Source organism: Oncorhynchus mykiss, chromosome 15 (genome assembly GCF_057628025.1).
Source record: "Oncorhynchus mykiss isolate SJ-2025 chromosome 15, ASM5762802v1, whole genome shotgun sequence".
In the NCBI taxonomy this organism is placed as follows: Eukaryota; Metazoa; Chordata; class Actinopteri; order Salmoniformes; family Salmonidae; genus Oncorhynchus; species Oncorhynchus mykiss.
The window spans coordinates 52,577,119-52,596,470 of NC_143036.1; the positions used below are offsets into that span (position 1 = coordinate 52,577,119).

The 19,352-nt window shown below is 42.8% G+C and overlaps 1 protein-coding gene across 1 annotated transcript in view; it reads left to right on the plus strand.

Annotated features, from left to right (window-relative positions):
• The window catches only part of LOC110490220 (synapsin-3), a 135,846-nt gene that overhangs the window by 14,842 nt on the left and 101,652 nt on the right, over nt 1-19,352 (plus strand). The window contains exon 3 of the mRNA XM_021563489.3: nt 14,584-14,641. Within this exon, the coding sequence (XP_021419164.3) occupies nt 14,584-14,641 (58 nt within the window). The remainder of the gene's footprint in view (nt 1-14,583; nt 14,642-19,352) is intronic.

Sequence of the window (19,352 nt, forward strand, 5' to 3'; positions counted from 1 at the left end):
TGTCTCCATTCTATTCCATGCACTTGGCTGGCGTTGTAGGGGAAACTTAAAGCTCCAGAAGTGTTTGAATGGGCCTCCATTACCACATTAGTTTTCTGATGGTCATTTTGCAGACACTTTAACAGGGTCCAGTGGAATTGGGTCAACACCCTTCTGTCAGCTACCACAGTATATGCATCAGTAGGTGTTCAGGTGGCATTGCAAACAGGGTTCAAATGAAAACGATGTAAACGTTTTCTCGTGTTGAATGAGACATATCTCTTTATTTTAGAGGAGGACACTTGCTAGGGATGCTATGGAAAACGTGATAAAACCCCTTAAGATAAAGTAGTAGATCATGGCTTTAGGTGAAATCTAGGGCTTTAAATCCGTGACTCCCATCTGAAAGTCTGCAAGGTACAGTAGTTCATGAAAAGTTCACTTTCTGGCTGCCTAAGCTTTCCAATAGTCCTCAGATGCTTTGTTTTTTTACTGCATCTCCATAAATCAACATTGATCCCATCTCCCGGCACTTTTATTGTTGCTACGGTTGCCAACACAAGTATATTATCTGGAGCAAAAACTATTATAGACAACACAAACCGATAGCTTGGAGAAGGTTGCCCCGGACCTCAGGCGAACGGCCATAAGATAAATAACCACAATAAAACCTGATGATGACGGTCATCCATTCCCACCAGGGAACCAAAAAAAGAGCTGCATTTGTAATTCAGGATCAATGTTTGTCTGATGGGAGGCCACAAACGGGTGCGCCGTTTCGTTTCAAACTCCCAGGTTTCATTTGTAGACACAATGGAACTATTGAAATGAGTCAATGTTTTCCTGCTTTGTCTCTGTCGGTACCTCTGCAATAATCTGGTTTGGATGTGCTTTAATTCCAGGTCAATTCCGAATCAAGATGAGTTATTAATAACACAATTTGACCTATATTCAAGCCTTGGGATCATGTGGTGTAATACAGACATTGAAACTCGAAAGCTTTAGTGATCCATGATTACCCAAATATCTTAACCTGTTGCGACGAGCAATCCCGTATCCGGGAGCGTAATTATAGCCTCAAGCTCATTACCATAACGCAACGTTAACTATTCATGAAAATCGCAAATGAAATAAATATATTGGCTCACAAGCTTAGCCTTTTGTTAACACTGTCATCCCAGATTTAAAAAAAATGCTTTTCAACCATAGCTACACAAGCATTTGTGTAAGAGTATTGATAGCTAGCATAGCATTAAGCCTAGCATTCAGCAGGCAACATTTTCACAAAAACAAGAAAAGCATTCAAATAAAATAATTTACCTTTGAAGAACTTCGGATGTTTTCAATGAGGAGACTCTCAGTTAGATAGCAAATGTTCAGTTCTTCCAAAAATATTATTTGTGTAGGAGAAATCGCTCCGTTTTGTTCATCACGTTTGGCTTAGAAAAAAACCCGTATCCGGGAGCGTAATTATAGCCTCAAGCTCATTACCATAACGCAACGTTAACTATTCATGAAAATCGCAAATGAAATGAAATAAATATATTGGCTCACAAGCTTAGCCTTTTGTTAACAACACTGTCATCTCAGATTTTCAAAAAATGCTTTTCAACCATAGCCACACAAGCATTTGTGTAAGAGTATTGATAGCTAGCATAGCATTAAGCCTAGCATTCAGCAGGCAACATTTTCACAAAAACAAGAAAAGCAATCAAATAAAATAATTTACCTTTGAAGAACTTCGGATGTTTTCAATGAGGAGACTCTCAGTTAGATAGCAAATGTTCAGTTTTTCCAAAAATATTATTTGTGTAGGAGAAATCGCTCCGTTTTGTTCATCACGTTTGGCTAAGAAAAATCCCTGAAAATTCAGTCATTACAACGCAAACTTTTTTCCAAATTAACTCCATAATATCGACAGAAACATGGCAAACGTTGTTTAGAATCAATCCTCAAGGTGTTTTTTACATATCTATTCGATGATAAATCACTCATGGCAGTTTTGTGTCTCCTCTGTTCAAAATGGAAAAATGCACGCACCTGGAGATTACGCAATAGTTTCGACGGAGGACACAGAGCGGACACCTGGTAAATGTAGTCTCTTATGGTCAATTTTCCAATGATATGCCTACAAATACGTCACAATGCTGCAAACACCTTGGGGAAACGACAGAAAGTGTAGGCTCATTCCTTGCGCATTCACAGCCATATAAGGAGACATTGGAACACAGCGCATTCGAAATCTGGCTCACTTCCTGTATGAAATTTCATCTTGGTTTCGCCTGTAGCATTAGTTCTGTGGTACTCACAGACAATATCTTTGCAGTTTTGGAAACGTCAGAGTGTTTTCTTTCCAAAGCTGTCAATTATATGCATAGTCAAGCATCTTTTCGTGACAAAATATCTTGTTTAAAACGGGAACGTTTTTCATCCAAAAATGAAATGCCCCCAGAGGTTCAAGAGGTTAACCAAGGTTGAGAATTAAAACATTTTTATGATGCATTGATAGACGGTGTTAGGTTCTAATTATCAGAGTAAGAGCTCGCCGGACACTATGAAAGCTTAAACCAAGTTTATTATTCCCAAAGGATAGAACAGCTAAACAGACAAAGACATGGTTACAATAGTGGTAGTATATGTACCCCACTTTGGGTGGAGTCTCCTCCTTCTCGCTAAACGTAGCATCTTTATTGCTAGGCAGGAAATAAAATGATTACGGGCAATAAACTTTTCCTTCTCCCTAAACGTGACCTGACCTCGACCTCCTTCGTCACTAATCCATGACTCTCTCCCCTCATCAGTGCCTGCCACATACGATTGTTTCCCCTACACTCAGTACATTCCAAGCTTAATTGCACCCACCGTACACCTTCCTCCTACAGATAACCATTAACTTCTGGTGTAGACACTCTAAACCATAGCACTCAATATTTCAATAGAATCCCTGATAATTAACCCTATTTCAAGTTTGGGAGTTTAGGAGTTAGAACCCGGAATCCATCAGTCACCCGTTTTGAACATTTAACTCCATACTGTTCAACATTACATAAACTTGGAAATGACTTATAAATGGACAAACAATAATAATAAATCATGAACCATTTAAAAAAAATAATAAACATGCCTAACATTCACAGTGACATATACAAACCCAGAGACTTATGGCCTCTGTTCTATGGTCACACCAAGCACACTCTTATTTCCATTTCTTATAGAACACTGAGAATAACATGTCCGTTGGAGCTGTTGACTCCTTCCATCTCAACTATCTCCTTCTGGTTCCTAGGAGAATGATAGCACATTAGACATTGAAAGGCAACGAGAAACACAAAACATAACAGTATTAACAATGTGGCAATCTATGCATAATTATATATGCATGAAAACCCAAAGTTTGGTAACATGACAATTCCCACTCTTTCTTTGCCTGACTCAACGCCTCCAGGATACTTTTCTCCTGAGTTTGGCAAAAATGAAAGCCCTAAAAAGCCTCTTCAAGCTTTCACCCAGTCTTCCCCTTTCCGGCCACAGGCTCTGAGAGGTGTTCCCAAGCCATGTCATTTTCACTTTCTTCCCCATTTCCTCCATTGCCACCTGATAGGCACGTCACCTGATAGGCAGATGCGTAGGCCTAATCAACGCCACTCCTCTTGAGGTAACTTAGCTCTGCATATGCTTTCACATCAATGCCTCCAGTATTGTGTCCAGTGTACAATTGCCCCAACATCTACCCTTTTCATATGATGCATTAACCAATAAAGCAAACTAACCCAACTATGGCGGCTAAAGTAGCTCCCAGATCCAACCCATCTGCATGTCTACAATGGAATCTAGTCTTTCTCTCTCTCTCTTTAGCTCTGCTTCCTCTGTCATGGCGTCTTCAAGCTCACCCATTATGCAGCTGGATCTCACTTCATGTGAGGAGTGTGAACCCACCGAGGAGAGACGTGACGATCTTTACCGCTGCAGGTGCTGTAAGGAGTACTATGTGTGGACACACAGCAACGCATGGGTCATTTCCTGACAATATAGACTCTCCCAACAATGCTATTAAAGTAATGCCCGCTACTACTAACACTGCCCATGACGCATATCTCAAATACCTCAAATCCCCAATTTGGACCGTAGTCCAATTCCAGGATGTTACTATCGCCTCCTTCAACAACTGTCCCTACAGTGACTGCCGTGAGAATAACTACTGTATGGAATCTGTCTGGTGTTCGCTGGCTGTTTGGCTGTTATAAATGGGAAAGAGATCAATGACGTTGGAAGAATATCCAACCTAACAAAACTCTGGGTCACAGGTTTCCTGAAAGTTGACAATAGTGTCTGAAATGCCTATCTCTGCTACTTTCTCCATGCTCTGGGTATGTGTAATATTCCCTATATTGTGCACAGTTAGCTGTCCTCCCTCTCCTACGAGCTATCACCTGTAACAATATACATAGAGTGGTATCATCCCCAGAAACTATCACCCCGACCTCAATTTATGAGCCCCCACAGATCTCCACCCAGTCACGTTCCATCCCACGTAACAGCCTTATGTAAACATTCTGTCTCAAACACAGACCTCATGTGTACCTCGCCTCCTGCTACAGATACATTTACACATATATCATTCCATCTAACTCATATGGTCACTACTCTTAATGCACTTCACCCTTGATGCGACTAAGACTGGGGACAGAACCGTCCATCCGTTACATTGTATGCCCATGTGATGCTGGTCTCCACGCCCATCTCATTCATTTTCATCCTTGGGTGTTAATGAAAGACAGACTTTGAGCCTTGTATGCAATCAATTGTACATTTTTTAATCTAGTAATCTATCTATATGTATTGATGCGATTTAACAAAAATGTTGATGACATGGTAAAACAAAAAACCTTCATGTTTGAACCAAGCTATCATCCAGTGAGTTCTCTAATAACCTCTCTCTCAGAGGACACTTAAAGACAAGATTTCTAGAGCCTCCCTAGGCCCAATACATTTGAGCAGTGCACCTACCCCTCACAGCTTGAGAGCAACTCTCTCTCGCTGTACCCGAATCATAACTAAAACATTTGATAAATTAACCAACCCAAATTTAGAATGACAGTAACTTTACTTTGAGTCTATCACTTGAATTCAAGCTTCTCAACCTGGCACACATCATCACGGTTAGAATGTACATTTATAAACGGGACCTTTTATTGCCGACTCTTTTCATTACAACTCCCATCTGTCCCTGTTTTCCTGTCGCGAGTGGCATGGTAATGAAAGATCGGTATCTCAAAGCATTCTTAGTCTAAATTGTTCGCAGTGTGTAGACCTTCCTTCATGTCGTGATTCAAAAACAAACAACACTGCATGTTAAATAAAAAAGAAACACATTTGAATAACCAATTATTTTAGAATTACAACTCTTGAAAACTCCACAAGGAAATACTGGTACCCCAATAGAAATGGTAAAATAGAATAGAGACGGGTGTTTCTCATTCATTTTATAATTAAATCCCACCTGTTTCCATCATTTCTAGTGAGATGGATCAGGACTAACCAGAAAGTCAGGACAGAGGGAATTCGACACCATTTAATATTTCCTATCCCTTTTCTTTCCCTGTGCTTCAGAAACAATTTAAAAACCTTTCAAACATTTTCCATCATTCTGCATACCCAATTTAAAACCAAATTGAAAAGACCCCAAAAAATACATCCCTCAGTATCAACACCACTAACGCATATTCATAACCGGTAAGTTGTGCTGGTGGGTGTGGTAAACCGTAGGTCAAAAACACACACATGAACAACAGGCCTTACTTATCTGGGAACTCAGTTTTTGGCCTAATCCAGATACTTTTGTACTTAAAACTGCCGAATATCACTAACTGCTCTCCTCAAGACCACAGTCTCGGGGAACATTCCAACGAGAGATAATGAAACCCCCTCTTCTGGAAAAGAAAGTGTACATTTCGTTAGCATTCACTATGCTACATCTTAATCAGCAATCCAAAAGTATTAATTATAAACCAAACATGCTAATGGTAAACCCACTGTCCTTACTCCAATCATTAAGCGTTTGTTTTAATCCACCCCAACGTTTGTGTCCTTTTATTTAGCATGTACTACCCTTAGACACGACGACTTTATCTCGCCACCGAGTCCAACCATTCGCTGGTCTCTTTCCCCATGATTCTCCATAACCACCGCACCACCATGTTCATGAACTAAAACAATGTAAAGTGCATTTTAGGTTTGGTAACCCCTATGCTAATTCCTCGTGACCCCTCCACCCTTTCGTCCATTCTAGAAATCTATTTCATAATAAAACAACATAAAATGTCTCATGAGATTAAAAACCCCCTAAGGTTTTCTGAGTTACCAGGAGTGTTTGGCCAGATAATTTTTTCCATTCCCCTGGCATTTTGCCTAGATTGTTTAACCCAAAATACTTTTTCCTGTGGCAAATTTTGCCAATTTCTTATTGTAAGGAATCTGTTATATTTGATCCCTAGCATCTATTAAAAAGTTGTGTTAAACGTATGTCTCGTATGTCTTCCTTCACATAGAAACTGTAATCTCTATGAACCACTATTGATCGTACCGAGGCCATACACCGCTATGTGAAAGTTTCCTGTCCCGCTACTTTCAGGAAGATTTGTTGCTGCTCTTCTTGAAAAAGAGGCAAACACTTGCATGGCAGCATTTCCTCCGAATGCAGCAGGCTCCATTCCCACTCTACACTCAGTCTTCCAAATGCCCAACGGCCCCACACCTAAAACAGGGATCTCTCTCCCTACGCTTTGACGCTTTTTCGCTACGTTTCTTTGTCTTGCCTTGGCCATTGAAACCACCGTTAGCGACTTTTCCTGTGGCCATATTAACCCCGTGCACGTCTGCGAAGTGAGCGGAGTTATATTCCATTCTCAAAGCATCCTGCTCTATTTCATCCACTTCCCCCTCAATTGTCGTTTTGATCACAGGTTTCAACCCTGAAACGCACAAATTCTATCAATGTACTCCCGTTCCCAGTATTTCTGTAGCTGAGTAAATCTACTAATTCCGGGTTTATCGGTTTGTATTTTTTGTTGATAGAATGCTGACATCTAAACGCTGGAATATTGAGCTTTTGATTCTGGTTTTATGTCATTGTGGCAAGTCATAATTGCCTCCCTGAATTTTCTATCAGATTAGAATTTTCCGTTTCCAAAATTTTTCCCATATTCGAGCCGAATTGGTAGAATGCTCGTGAATCGGGGCTGTCTGTTGCCATATCAATAGTTCTTATTCCCAAACCTCTCCAGACGATGTCCAGGGTGTTTTAGATCTCTTCACTCCCTTCTATGAACTGTTTTCCAAGGTAGCGCTACCCATTTCCCCGAAGAATAGTTATGGTATTTGTGCCTTTTAATTGGTCACGGCACCTAATACCTTGTATTAGAACCACTACTATAGAGTCTGCAAATGTATTACTGGAGAATACGGATGAGCTAATGTCTTATTCCAGGGTTGCGCCTCAAATATCACTGTTGTTGATAACACACATGACCAACATTATTCCCACTTGTCTTCCTATTTCCACATAATCTGTCACAGTTCCCCCGCCCCAATAGGGCATAAACCAACCTCTCTCCTTGTTGCTACTGCTCATATTCTCTGAATCATTTTATCTTTCTCCTTTTCTAACCATGGATGAGGCTCTCCTCCAGACACTTATCCATCCCCTGGCACTATACTGCCTCACACTCTTTTCTTACAGTACTCACAGGAACCAACCCACTCGGGATTTACCCCCTAGGACTTACCCTCTGCCGGTACCAGCCTGCTCAGGCTTACCTTCCGGGACTTACCCTATAGTTTATAGTAGTCACAGGAACTAACCCACTCCGGATTTACCCCCTAGGACTTACCCTCTACAGGTACCACCCTTTTCTGGCTCACCTTCCTGGACTTACCAAAGCTACGACTGGTGGTAATACAATGGGACTACTGAATACGTTCAGGCTTTCTAGGTCCGTATCCTATAATTGGTTCAGCCTACGACTCATCTCCCCAACATGTCAGAATTAGTGATAACAGGTGTAGGAACTGTGCCTACCTTGTTTCTGGTGCCGGCGCCTGTTTCACTGATTCAGAATCAGCCCCAACTGTTAGGTTCTAATTATCAGAGTAAGAGCTCGCCGGACACTATGAAAGCTTAAACCAAGTTTATTCTTCCCAAAGGATAGAACAGCTAAACAGACAAGGACATGGTTAAAAATAGTGGTGGTATATGTACCCCACTTTAGGTGGAGTCTCCTCCTTCTCACTAAACATAGTATCTTTATTGCTTGGCAGGAAACGAAGTGATACTGGCAATACACGTTTCCTTCTCGCTTAACGTGACCTGACCTGACCTCGACCCCTTTCGTCACTAATCCATGACTCTCTCCCCTCATCAGTGCCTGCCACATATGATTGTTTCCCCTACACTCAGTACATTCCAAGCTTAATTGCACCAACCATATACCTTCTTCCTACAGATAACCTTTAACTTCTGGTGTAGACCCTCTAAACCATAGCACTCAATATTTCAATAGAATACCTGATAATTAACCCTATTTCAAGTTTGAGTTAGAACTCAGAATTCATCAATGGCTTATTGATGGCTGATAGGATCTCTTATTTAATATATAATATTACACTAAATATCAATCAGTGTTACAACATGTGTGGTGGCTTTGCCACAGTCTTTCTTCATGTTCCCCGAATTGACCTTTCTCATTGTTAATATTTAATAGAATCTCATAGCTGAGTGAACATGACTGTAATATTTATGTCTCCCCTTGGGAGGTGTTTGCACAGACAGCTGTATTAGAACTAGTAGCTCATTAGTACTGTACTGTATATCCAAGCTATTAGGATCTTTAATTGTGGGTGAGGGTTAGTGTTGGTGAGGGTGTCCCATGTCCATCCATCGTTGCCCTCTGCCTCGGGGTCACATTTCCTCCAGGGCATTCCAGAGGAGAGGCTGCTGGTCTCCAGGGAAACGCTGGGCTCCCCTGACAGGCCTGGCCTCCAGCTCTGACTGGGGCACAATGGCGGTACACACACACACAGCAGCTTTCACCACCCACAACATCACCATCCACCATCCTCATCACTTTTTCTCCTTCTGTTTCTCTCACTCATCTCTTTCCTTTTCCCTCATGCTCTTTTTTTCTCTCTCCAGTTCTCATTCCATCTTTCGCTAGCTCTCGGTCTCTCATTCCTATTCTCACCTCTCTGTTTTTCTCTCACCGTCTTTCGGAATCTCTCATTCCCAGGATTCCCTCTCTCCTCCTTTCTCCTGCTTGGCTGCCTCGTCCCTCTCTCTCACCATCTCGCCCTCCTCATCTGACTTGCCATTGGCTCGTTGTCATGCCACATGACATTCTGCAAGCCAAGAAGCTGTCAGGTTGTTGTTCGAATCTGAACAATGTACCGGGTCTTGGAGGATCCTATATTAGATAACTCTATCCAACCGTTCTTTGGTGAATGCAATACAATCACTGATCATTATTGTCATATCTGTGTCGAAGTGATAGTAATTGATGACTGTGGGAAAAATCTGGCTGTGAGTTCTCATTGTCATATAGCCTAACCCATGTTTTCACGTGTAAGAAAGAATAGCAAATTCCAGATTTCATCATCTGTCAAAATACATGACTCACTTTGGCTTTATGGGAGACTAATGCAATGGAGGGAACAGTTTCATGGTAAAGATTCTGGATTCCTCTGCATTATGTTTTTACAATGGGTGTGTGACTGTGTGTAAGAGTGAGTGTTTGGGAAGAACATGGGCCAAATCCTGTCTGGGTGTTTACTCTTGGAACCATGCGAAGGGCTGCTCACCTCCACTTTTAAAGTCCAACTGACCATAAATTGAAGGGATAATTTCAAGTGATGACAGGTTGTACAATGAATGCCTTGGCTTGAAAACATACCAGTAATTTTTAACCCGTACGCGAGCCTCCTGGTCTCGCTTCATGGCTCATGCTCTATTATGGTCATGGTGAAGGTAAGAGTGGCCCTGGATGACAGAGCATTGGTCTTTACTGTATCTAGGTCAGACGCTTTCAATGGTTCACCGCTAACTAAATGACAGGGAAGGATAACCATGGATCTTATAGTCAACAGCTCAACAGCTGGAAAACCTTGAGAAGAAGATCAGTGATGAGATGAATTTGCATCTCATGTACTGTAAAGCAGCATATGGAAAGCAGGGATAGGGGGAGATAAAGGGGTACAGCAAGAAGAGATGTAAGGAGAGAGCTAGTATGACCTTATACTGCCAGAGAAGACAAACACCAAGGCAGGGAATCAGGGCAGGCGTTACGGATGGTCCTTAGGGGGCCTGGCCCGCCCTACCACACCTCCTTGCCTGTCCAAATAAAATATTAAAATACTGATAATTTATTGGACCGAGACGCACGCCGACAGAAAGACTCATCAATCCCTGATAAATCAGCAGAGCGGGCTAAACAGCGCCCCCGTGTGGCATTATGTGTATCTGACGTTGTCTGGACAAAAATAGTATGGCATGTCATGCTCTTTTTGTCCAGGCAGCAACAGCTACATGATATAGTAAGAGAGGGGTGCTGTTTAGCTCACTCGGATGCTTTCTCCGGTGAGATAGTTTCTTCTCCTGACAGTAGAGCCAACTCCGAGCCTTCTCCCGATATTTGAAGGTGCCATGCCCAGTTGATAAGCACCCTGATAATTGCCTCGAATCTGAACCTAAAACTATACCCAAACTAATTTAACAGACATAACAACATGAAATTAATGAAGTAATATGTGATGGGGGAGAAAGGCGGAGAATGGGTGAGTTGATGAGTGAGGGGAAGCGAAAGATGCATAACTATGTAATCACCAATTTATGAATGAAGAACAGGACGGGCCTTTATTGTTTTGATCTATTCTAAATTATAATCTCAAAACGGTATGTACGCTAAATCAGTACACCGAATCCAAGCATTTACAAATGGCAAGAAGACCAAGATGAATGGACGCACATCTGAATGAAAAAGACTCAGATGGTGGGGAAGAAATGAGTCACAACATCTCTGATGATTATTCTTCCGATTCAGAGCCTCAGCCTGAACCAACACCTCCGAGGCCTAAGCGCAAAAAAAAAAGACAGAACGGTGCGCACTGAGCAGGTGCCTGCGCCACCACCAAATGAAACGGTGAAACAGGAGGGAGGAGGGACGGTCCTGTTTGGATTGAACAAGCCGATGACAATGCTACGGGCCGCTTATTTGCACAAAATGTCATCGTTGAGGGACCAGGCCCTACATCTCAAGAAAAGCAAAACATTAGCTACGCATTCACCAGCTTTCCTTGTTTATGTGACACGGACATGCTCCAATAAGCTGACAATTGACTATTTTTGACTGCTGTCATATCGAGACTTATATGAATTATAATGCCATTATTGCTTTTGTGCTGATTTTCACTTTATCAAGCACACTTGGTGCTTATTTTTAAGCAATACGGCACAAGGAGGTGTGGTACATGGCCAATATACCACGGCTAAGGGCTGTTCTTAAGCGCGACGCAACGCAGTGCCTGCATACAGCCCTTAGCCGTGGTATATTGGCCATATACCACAAACCCCTGAGGTGCCTTATTGCTATTATAAACTGGTTACCAATGTAATTACAGCAGTAAAAATAAACGTTTTGTCATACTACAGTCTGATATACCACGGCTGTCATCCAATCAGCCTTCAGGGCTCAAACCACCCAGTTTATAATGTTGTTTAGGCTAATGATGTTTTCATTATTTGACTGAGCATCTTGTGCGTCTAAGTGGTTGGGGTATTTTTTTGTATTTTGTTCTAAAATGAAGCTGTTACCACATTCCAACACATGCTTTCTGTTTCATAGTTGTAACAAATGCACTCCACAGATCAAATTATTAGTATTGAACACTTTAATCGAGGTGTTTTTAGTGTTTAAATAGCAGGGGTCTCCAACAGGTCGATCTCAAGCTACCAGTAGCTCACAGCCCAGCTATGAGTAGCTCGCCAAATCATTCTGAAAAAAAGCCATTTATGATCATTTCAGCACCGTTTTGGTTGGGACAGCGCCATAACGCTGATTAATTCATGCCTTTCAATACAATCAATAATTGTAGTATTATCATTTATAAGTCCAAACCTTATCGGGTTTGGGCTGGGAATGAGAACTCTATCACAAGCTGTCAAGTAATCAGACACCGTAAGCTCCCGGCTACTATCCAATCAAATCCATTTTGACATTATCCCTAATTAGTTCAAATTGGCTTAAAAAAACTAAACGTAACACAATATCTGTCAATTAATTTCCAGCAAAATTGCCCTTGTATTTCTGTGTGGTGTGGATGGTGTGTGTGTGTGTTTGTCTATCATTCATTTTTCCAGCGGTAATGATGCAAAGTAAGCTTACCTGGCAGAATTATATAATGATTATTTGTATCAAATCCGATGGGATTTTGTTTTTCAAACTCTGTCTTGACATATACAGAACTGCACAATTAAAGAGACATTACTCCAAAAAAATCGAAATGTCTTCATTTTTTCCCACGCCCTAAAAAAATGTCTTCTGGTGTTATTTAAGCATTGACATGGACTCAGAACGTCTAAATTCATTGTTTCTCTATGAAATCATTTGAACTGTTTAGAGTGAAAACTGAAAAAAAAATTACAAACCAGGAAAAATAAAGCTGAGAAAATGGAATATCGGGAAAATACAAAGTGCCTATTTGAAAGCTACAAAAAAAAAAATGGAGGACCTTTGAACATGTTTCATAATTTAAAAGTAACTCTCATGTTAGAAAAGGTTGTAGACCCCTGCCTTACAGTAACATAAACTAACAAAACAAATTGTATTCTTACGTTACCTAAAACAAGCGAGACCATATATAAAATGTATTAATTACACTGTTAGAATGTTGCAGTCATAATGACTGCTCATTGGCTTGAAGGGGGGTCTATTGAGGGGTTATTTTTTATGTATAAAAAAAATTGCAGTGTGCGCACACAGGTGGCCCCGTGGAAAAAAAACTCATTAGTTGGAAGGGCCCCATTCTGTCACAGAAAAGACACCAATAATCTTTTGGGTGATTACCAGAAAAAGTGCAATCCCAAAGAGAAGAGAGAGTGAGTTGAGTTGAGAGGCAGTTACTCTAAATCCCTAACAGCCTGTGTCCTACTGATCAGGAGCCTCCAGCATGTAGAGCACACACACACACACACACACACACACACACACACACACACACACACACACACACACACACACGCACACACGCACGCACACACACACACACACACACACACACACACACACACACGCACGCACACGCACACGCACACGCACACGCACACGCACACACACACACACACACACACACGCACACACGCACACACGCACACACACACACACACACACACACACACACACACGCACGCACACACACACACACACACACACACACACAGACCAACAGCTAGCATGTAGCCCTTGACAGATTGATAACCGGCCCACGCCTGCTCGGGGTGAGAGTTCACCGGCTGGACCCACAGAGTGTTGGCAAAGACACAGGCTCACAGGCTATAAACGTAGAGCTCTTTAACGCCCAAAAGTGTGCACGAGAGGTAGTATATCTGAAATGTCCAGATTTATGTGAATGTCCACCCCCTTCCTCTTCTCCAAACACACACATACCCAATCCCTCGCTTTTTAAAGCGACACCGTCACCGCCGGTTTCTGCCTCGTGTTTCTGTTTGTTCCTTGTGTTTTTGTGGTTGTTTGTGTTTGTTTGGTTGGTTATCAGGGCTGTCTAAAAATGTAATCAGGTTTCCTGCCTATGGTGTTTGATGATGCCAGTGAAGCCTGGCCTGTAAGGATGTCACGGTTAGGAACAGGAAATGGGTTTTCAGACAGACAGACTCAGATGACAAAAAAAAGGACATCACTGTTACTGTTTGTGTACTGGGACATTGTTCCATTGAGTCATATCTCTTTTAATATCCTGTTGATTTGAGATTCGCCTCTCTCTCTTTACTCTTTCTCTTCTCTTGCTGTTTCTTCAGGAGGTGCCTAACCGCCTAATAGGTGGGGGATATGATGTTATGACTGATTATGAGGCTCAGCTGGTTTTTAGTCTGGGAAAGTTTGTATGGTACTACACAAGGACCATAATGTTGTAATCATGGAAACAAATAATATTTGTCAATGGTCTCAAGCTATTTTGGAAAACTTGATGTTTCAGCCTTCCTTAATCAAATAAACAGATTATTCCGAGGTTGTTTTGACTGCATACTGTTGTTATGACTACATACTTGTCTCTGTTGGCGAAGAAACAGAAGTGTCGTGGTAGAGTATACACAGGTGGCCACTACAATAGATACCTTTGTAATTATCCAGGACTCAGGTGATACTGGAGAAGCTATTTTCTAGTCGTCTCCGACACAGGTAATTTCACGACTGTAGACAATCTTTCCCTGTCTAGAAGCTCCCCTAGGCTACTGTGTGAAAAAAAGGTTTATGAGCTCTGAAAGTTGTGATCGCATTTCATCTCGTCTTATTAGTCTCTTTCCCATTTCTTTCCCCACAGGGCCAAGTATTTCCGAGGGAAGAAGTTGAACGGGGAGTGCGACATCCGGGTGGAGCAGGTTGGTGGCGTTAGGACTGTTGGAGCTGCAGGGGAATGTGGCTGGGGATGGCTCAGACGAGGGATTGGGTTTTGTTAGCTCAGCTGATGCCACTCTTGGGTGACTGACTTGACCCACATCTTTCACAATTTCGTAACCCCATCATCCACTAGGAATCTAAGCTGTTATATTCAAGCACCATTAGGATAGCATGTTAGAGCTTTAGCAGCTGGGTAGCAGCAGGTATTATGTACCTATTAGACACTAAGTGCATGGCTTTTTTTACTCCCATGCCTCAGTTAGCCTGTTATCATGCTAGCATGCTCTGTGTTTGTGTACAGTATGTGCTTGGCTGCCTGATGGAATGTACTTATTTTTATGTACTCGTCTTCTCAGCATTGGATTATATGCAGGGAGAATTGAAATGTTTTCTGGACTCGTGTCAGAAGCAGTCCCTTACAGTTCTGAGTTGATGCTTTTCTATTTGAATCAGAAGCTAGCAATGGCAGTAGTTCGATTCATTATTTCTGACTCTCCCATCAGGTAGCTCTTTTACAAATGGTTTGTCACACCAACTTTCCCCTGAAGTAACCTGTTCTTAACCTTGTAGCACAAACACGGCAGTTTTAATGGGCATTTATCTTCTTTTTTTTTATATGAAAAGATGCCGTCAGTGCCAATGTATATGCAAAAATACGCAACCGTCTAGACATACAGTATTTTTGGTGGGTAGATAACATCTAATTTCCCTCCTAAAAGCTTGGCCATACATCTGCAAGCGATTGGGCAGACTGGAGTCGTTGTCTTTGAAATTAAGTGGTGGGATTTATTTGGAGAGGGAAAAAGCAAACCACAAAAGACCAGACCAGGGACTTTATAGGCTGTCTGTTTGCTCAACACTCTACTGTTGTGGTTAGATCTGATTCTCAGTAATATTGAGCCCGTAGCTGGGCTAGTGGGGCTTGGAGTTGTAAGTTAAAATCATGCATTTTTTAAGAATTGAGAAATATGGGGGCTCTGCGTTTTTGTAGCAGTTCTCGGCGTTGCTGAGAGTAAGCCCAAATAAAAACGTGGCGGCTCTTAATTAGGACCCTTAAATCAAGAGCGAAAGGACCGCTATGGGGGTCGCACCCTCAATCCCCCTAAACCCCATCTAACCCCACTTTTATTTTTGCCAGACCCTCCACTGTTTCTCAGAAGTCCTCCTCCGCTCCTCGCAGGGTAACGAGTCAGATGCTAATTGCTCTCCGCCGCCAGCCTTCCCACCCTACACAGCCCAGCCGGGACCGCTCGCCGGGTGTTAGTACATCTAACATAAAACTCAAGGATGAAGGAAACCCGATCCCTGTGTGAAAAGTTGGATCAATGGGATGATGGCCCCCTTTTTTTTGTTGAAAACTACAATAAAATCACAGCCCCCTTGCTCTCTCTCTTTTCCTCTCTTTCCTACCTCCTCAGCTCTGCAGTGTTGTTGTCTTCCCTCACCCTGCTCTGAACTCAACTGGTGCCCACGTGCCCAAAGCCAACCTAGCTAGCTCTCCTGCTCTGCGCCCAGCTGCTGCCATATAAGGTGCCAGTCTGAGGCACAGGCAGTGTACAGGCCACCCATAGCAGCTTCTGATAGCTGAGAGAGAGAGAAAGGCAGATAGACAGCCAGAAAGACAGAGAGAATGTGAGAGAGAAAGAGAGACCTATTGAGGTCTGGTACACTACATGAGCAAAAGTAAGTGAACACCTGCTCATCAAACATCTCATTCTAAACTCATGGGCATTAATATGGAGTTGGTGCACCCTTTGCTGCAATAACAGCCTCCACTCTTCTGCGAAGGCTTTCCACCAGATGTTGGAGCATTGCTGAGGGGACTTGCTTCCATTCAGCCACAAGAGCATTAGTGAGGTCGGGCACTGATGTTGGGAGATTAGGCCTAACTCGCATTCTGCATTCTAATTGATACCAAAGGTGTTCAATGGAGTTGAGGTCAGGGCTTTGTGCAGGCCAGTCAAGTTCTTCCACACTGATCTTGACTAACCATTTCTGTATGGACCTCTCTTTGTGCACTGGGGCATTGTCATGCTGTAACAGGAACGGACCTTCCCTGAACTGTTGCCACAAAGTTCGAAGCGCAGAATCGTCTAGAATGTCATTGTGTGCTGTAGCGTTAAGATTTCCTTTCACTGGAACTAAGGGGCCAACCCGAACCATGAAAAACAGCCCCAGAACATTATTACTCCTCCACCAAACTTTACAGTTGGCTCTATGCATTGGGGCAGGTAGCGTTCTCTTGGCATGCGCAAAACATAGATTAGTCCCGTCGGACTGCTAGGTGGTGTAGCGTAATTCATCACTCCAGAGAACACGTTTCCACTACTCCAGACTCCAAATGGCGGCGAGCTCTACACCACTCCAGCAGACCCTTGGCATTACACATGGTGATCTTAGGCTTGTGTGCGGCTGCTCAGCAATGGAAACCCATTTCATGAAGCTCCCGACGAACAGTTATTATGTGGATGTTGCTTCCAGAGACTGTTTGGAACTCGGTAGTGAGTTTTGAAACCAAAGACTTTTATGCACTTCAGCACTCGTGTTCCCGTTCTGTGAGCTTGTGTGGTCTACCACATCGCAGCTGAGCCGTTGTTGCTCCTAGATGTTTCCACTTCACAGTAACAGAACTCACAGTTGTTCGGGAACAGCTCTAGCAGGGCTGAAATTTGACAAACTGATTTGTGCCACGATGAAAGTCAGTGAGATCTTCAGTAAGGCCATTCTACTGCCAATATTTGTTTATGGAGAGTACATGGCTGTGAGCTCGATTTGATACCTGTCCGCAATGGATGTGGCTGAAATAGCCTATTTCAGTAATTTGAAACGGTGTGCACATACATTTGTATATATAGTGTATCTCTTGATATGCCCCTCTGCCCAACCCCATTGAAATATTTCAGGTGTGAGCATGTTGTCACAAAACACTCTCCTCCACACCGACGAGGCCCTGTTTTTGAAGGTTAACTTTCCCGGCGCCTCGACATGTATAAAACACTGAAACACAGAGGACAAAACGTCTTCAGAACACTCTCCATTGCGCCGTGCAGATGACAAACAGATTACAAGCAAAACTTTTTTTTACATTCAGCTCATAGCTAAGGCTCTATATCGGTGTCACCTTGTCTCTGAATAGCATAGTTTCAGAGGGAACGTCATGCGTCGTTTTATATACTCTTCACACTCATGTTTCACTGGGTTGCATGAATAGAACGGAGAGCAGTGCATCAATTGAACGTTAGGTCCCACCTAACATTAATCAGTTGATTCTTTGTGCTCCATACATTTGCACGAGTTCCATAATAATGAGCGTTATCGTCTAGCGTGGAGCTAGCATTCGGCATGCTTGTCCAGTGACAGCTTCAGCAAAGTTTGAACGTTCTGCTGTGTGGTGCACATCTGCAAGTAGGCGTATACGATACATGAAGAGAGTGTGAACAAATCCCATCACTGTCATAGTTTTCCAAGCTGCAAGATCAAGTTTAACAAGTAAAATAAGATGCTGTGTCTGATTAGCTAGACCTTCTTGAGTGCCAGATGTTGCCCTAGGTACCACAGGTATCCTGCCTCATGCCAGGCACGTCCAACTGAACTCGTTCCCAGGGTTTTTCTTTGGCACCGATCAACCTTGGCTTGGCCTTGAGCTGCTGCCCAGATCCTCATTGACTTACCCTGTGGGAGTCTTATCAATCTCTCAATAAGTGCTCCAAGATACCCTGCGCCATTGACTGTGCCCACTCTTATCTCTACACACTTGTGCCAGGAGATCCTGTGTGTGTTCAGATTGTTGATGTGACTCTAAAGGTGCATACACGGGGCTTCTGGGTTTTTTCCACTATCTCCCACAATGCCTTTTGTGTCTCTTTTGAAGTCTCTTGGATGTGTGCTCCCTTTCTGTGCTCGTGGGCTAAGCAGTGCCAAGCGGAGGATCTTGGTCATGACATCTAGTTTCTTTCCCCTGTGAGTAATGTTTTTTTCCAAGGCTGCTTGCTCGTTTCATCTGCGTCAATGTGATATTAACATCACAGGCATGATTCAAATGCAATAATAGCCATCCACTGGGTACATATTGGTACTCGACAACCCTTGTTCATGAGTGGAGGAAGATAAGTACTCAATTTTGCGCAATTGGACAAATTATGTGATTTAGAATGAGTTCTAGTCGGGTCAGAAGGGGCAACATCTGCTCACCAGGCCTATGACCTCAGTGAGAACAGAATGCCTGCTCTTCTCCGCTCTGCTCCCCTCCACCTTGTTCTTCCACGCTCCTCTCTTCTGCAGTAATGGAGATTCACAGCCAATTGGGTCTGTGTAATCCGTACCCTTAGTAATCGCCTCACGTCTCCACCCTCAGAGGTTCAGGGCATCTGTGTTGACGTTGTTACAAGATTGATGTTCAGTTGGAAATCTTTTACGAGGGATCAGCACTGGCAAACTGTACAAAGACTCCTGTTGCCCTTTCTTGACCAACTCGGACAAGTGCAGCTGTGCCCTATATAGATGATAATAAGGTTTCTATTATGGAAAGGTTGCTGCTCTCCTCAGACTCCACTGCCTTACAATGCAGCACACATTTGTTTGTTCAGATAAATGAGGTGAAGTGTATCGAGTCCAAGTAAATAGTAATTTCTGCTGTTGAAAAACAGCTATGTTTGGACCCAAAGGAAACCACAAGATAGGAGCCTTCATTTG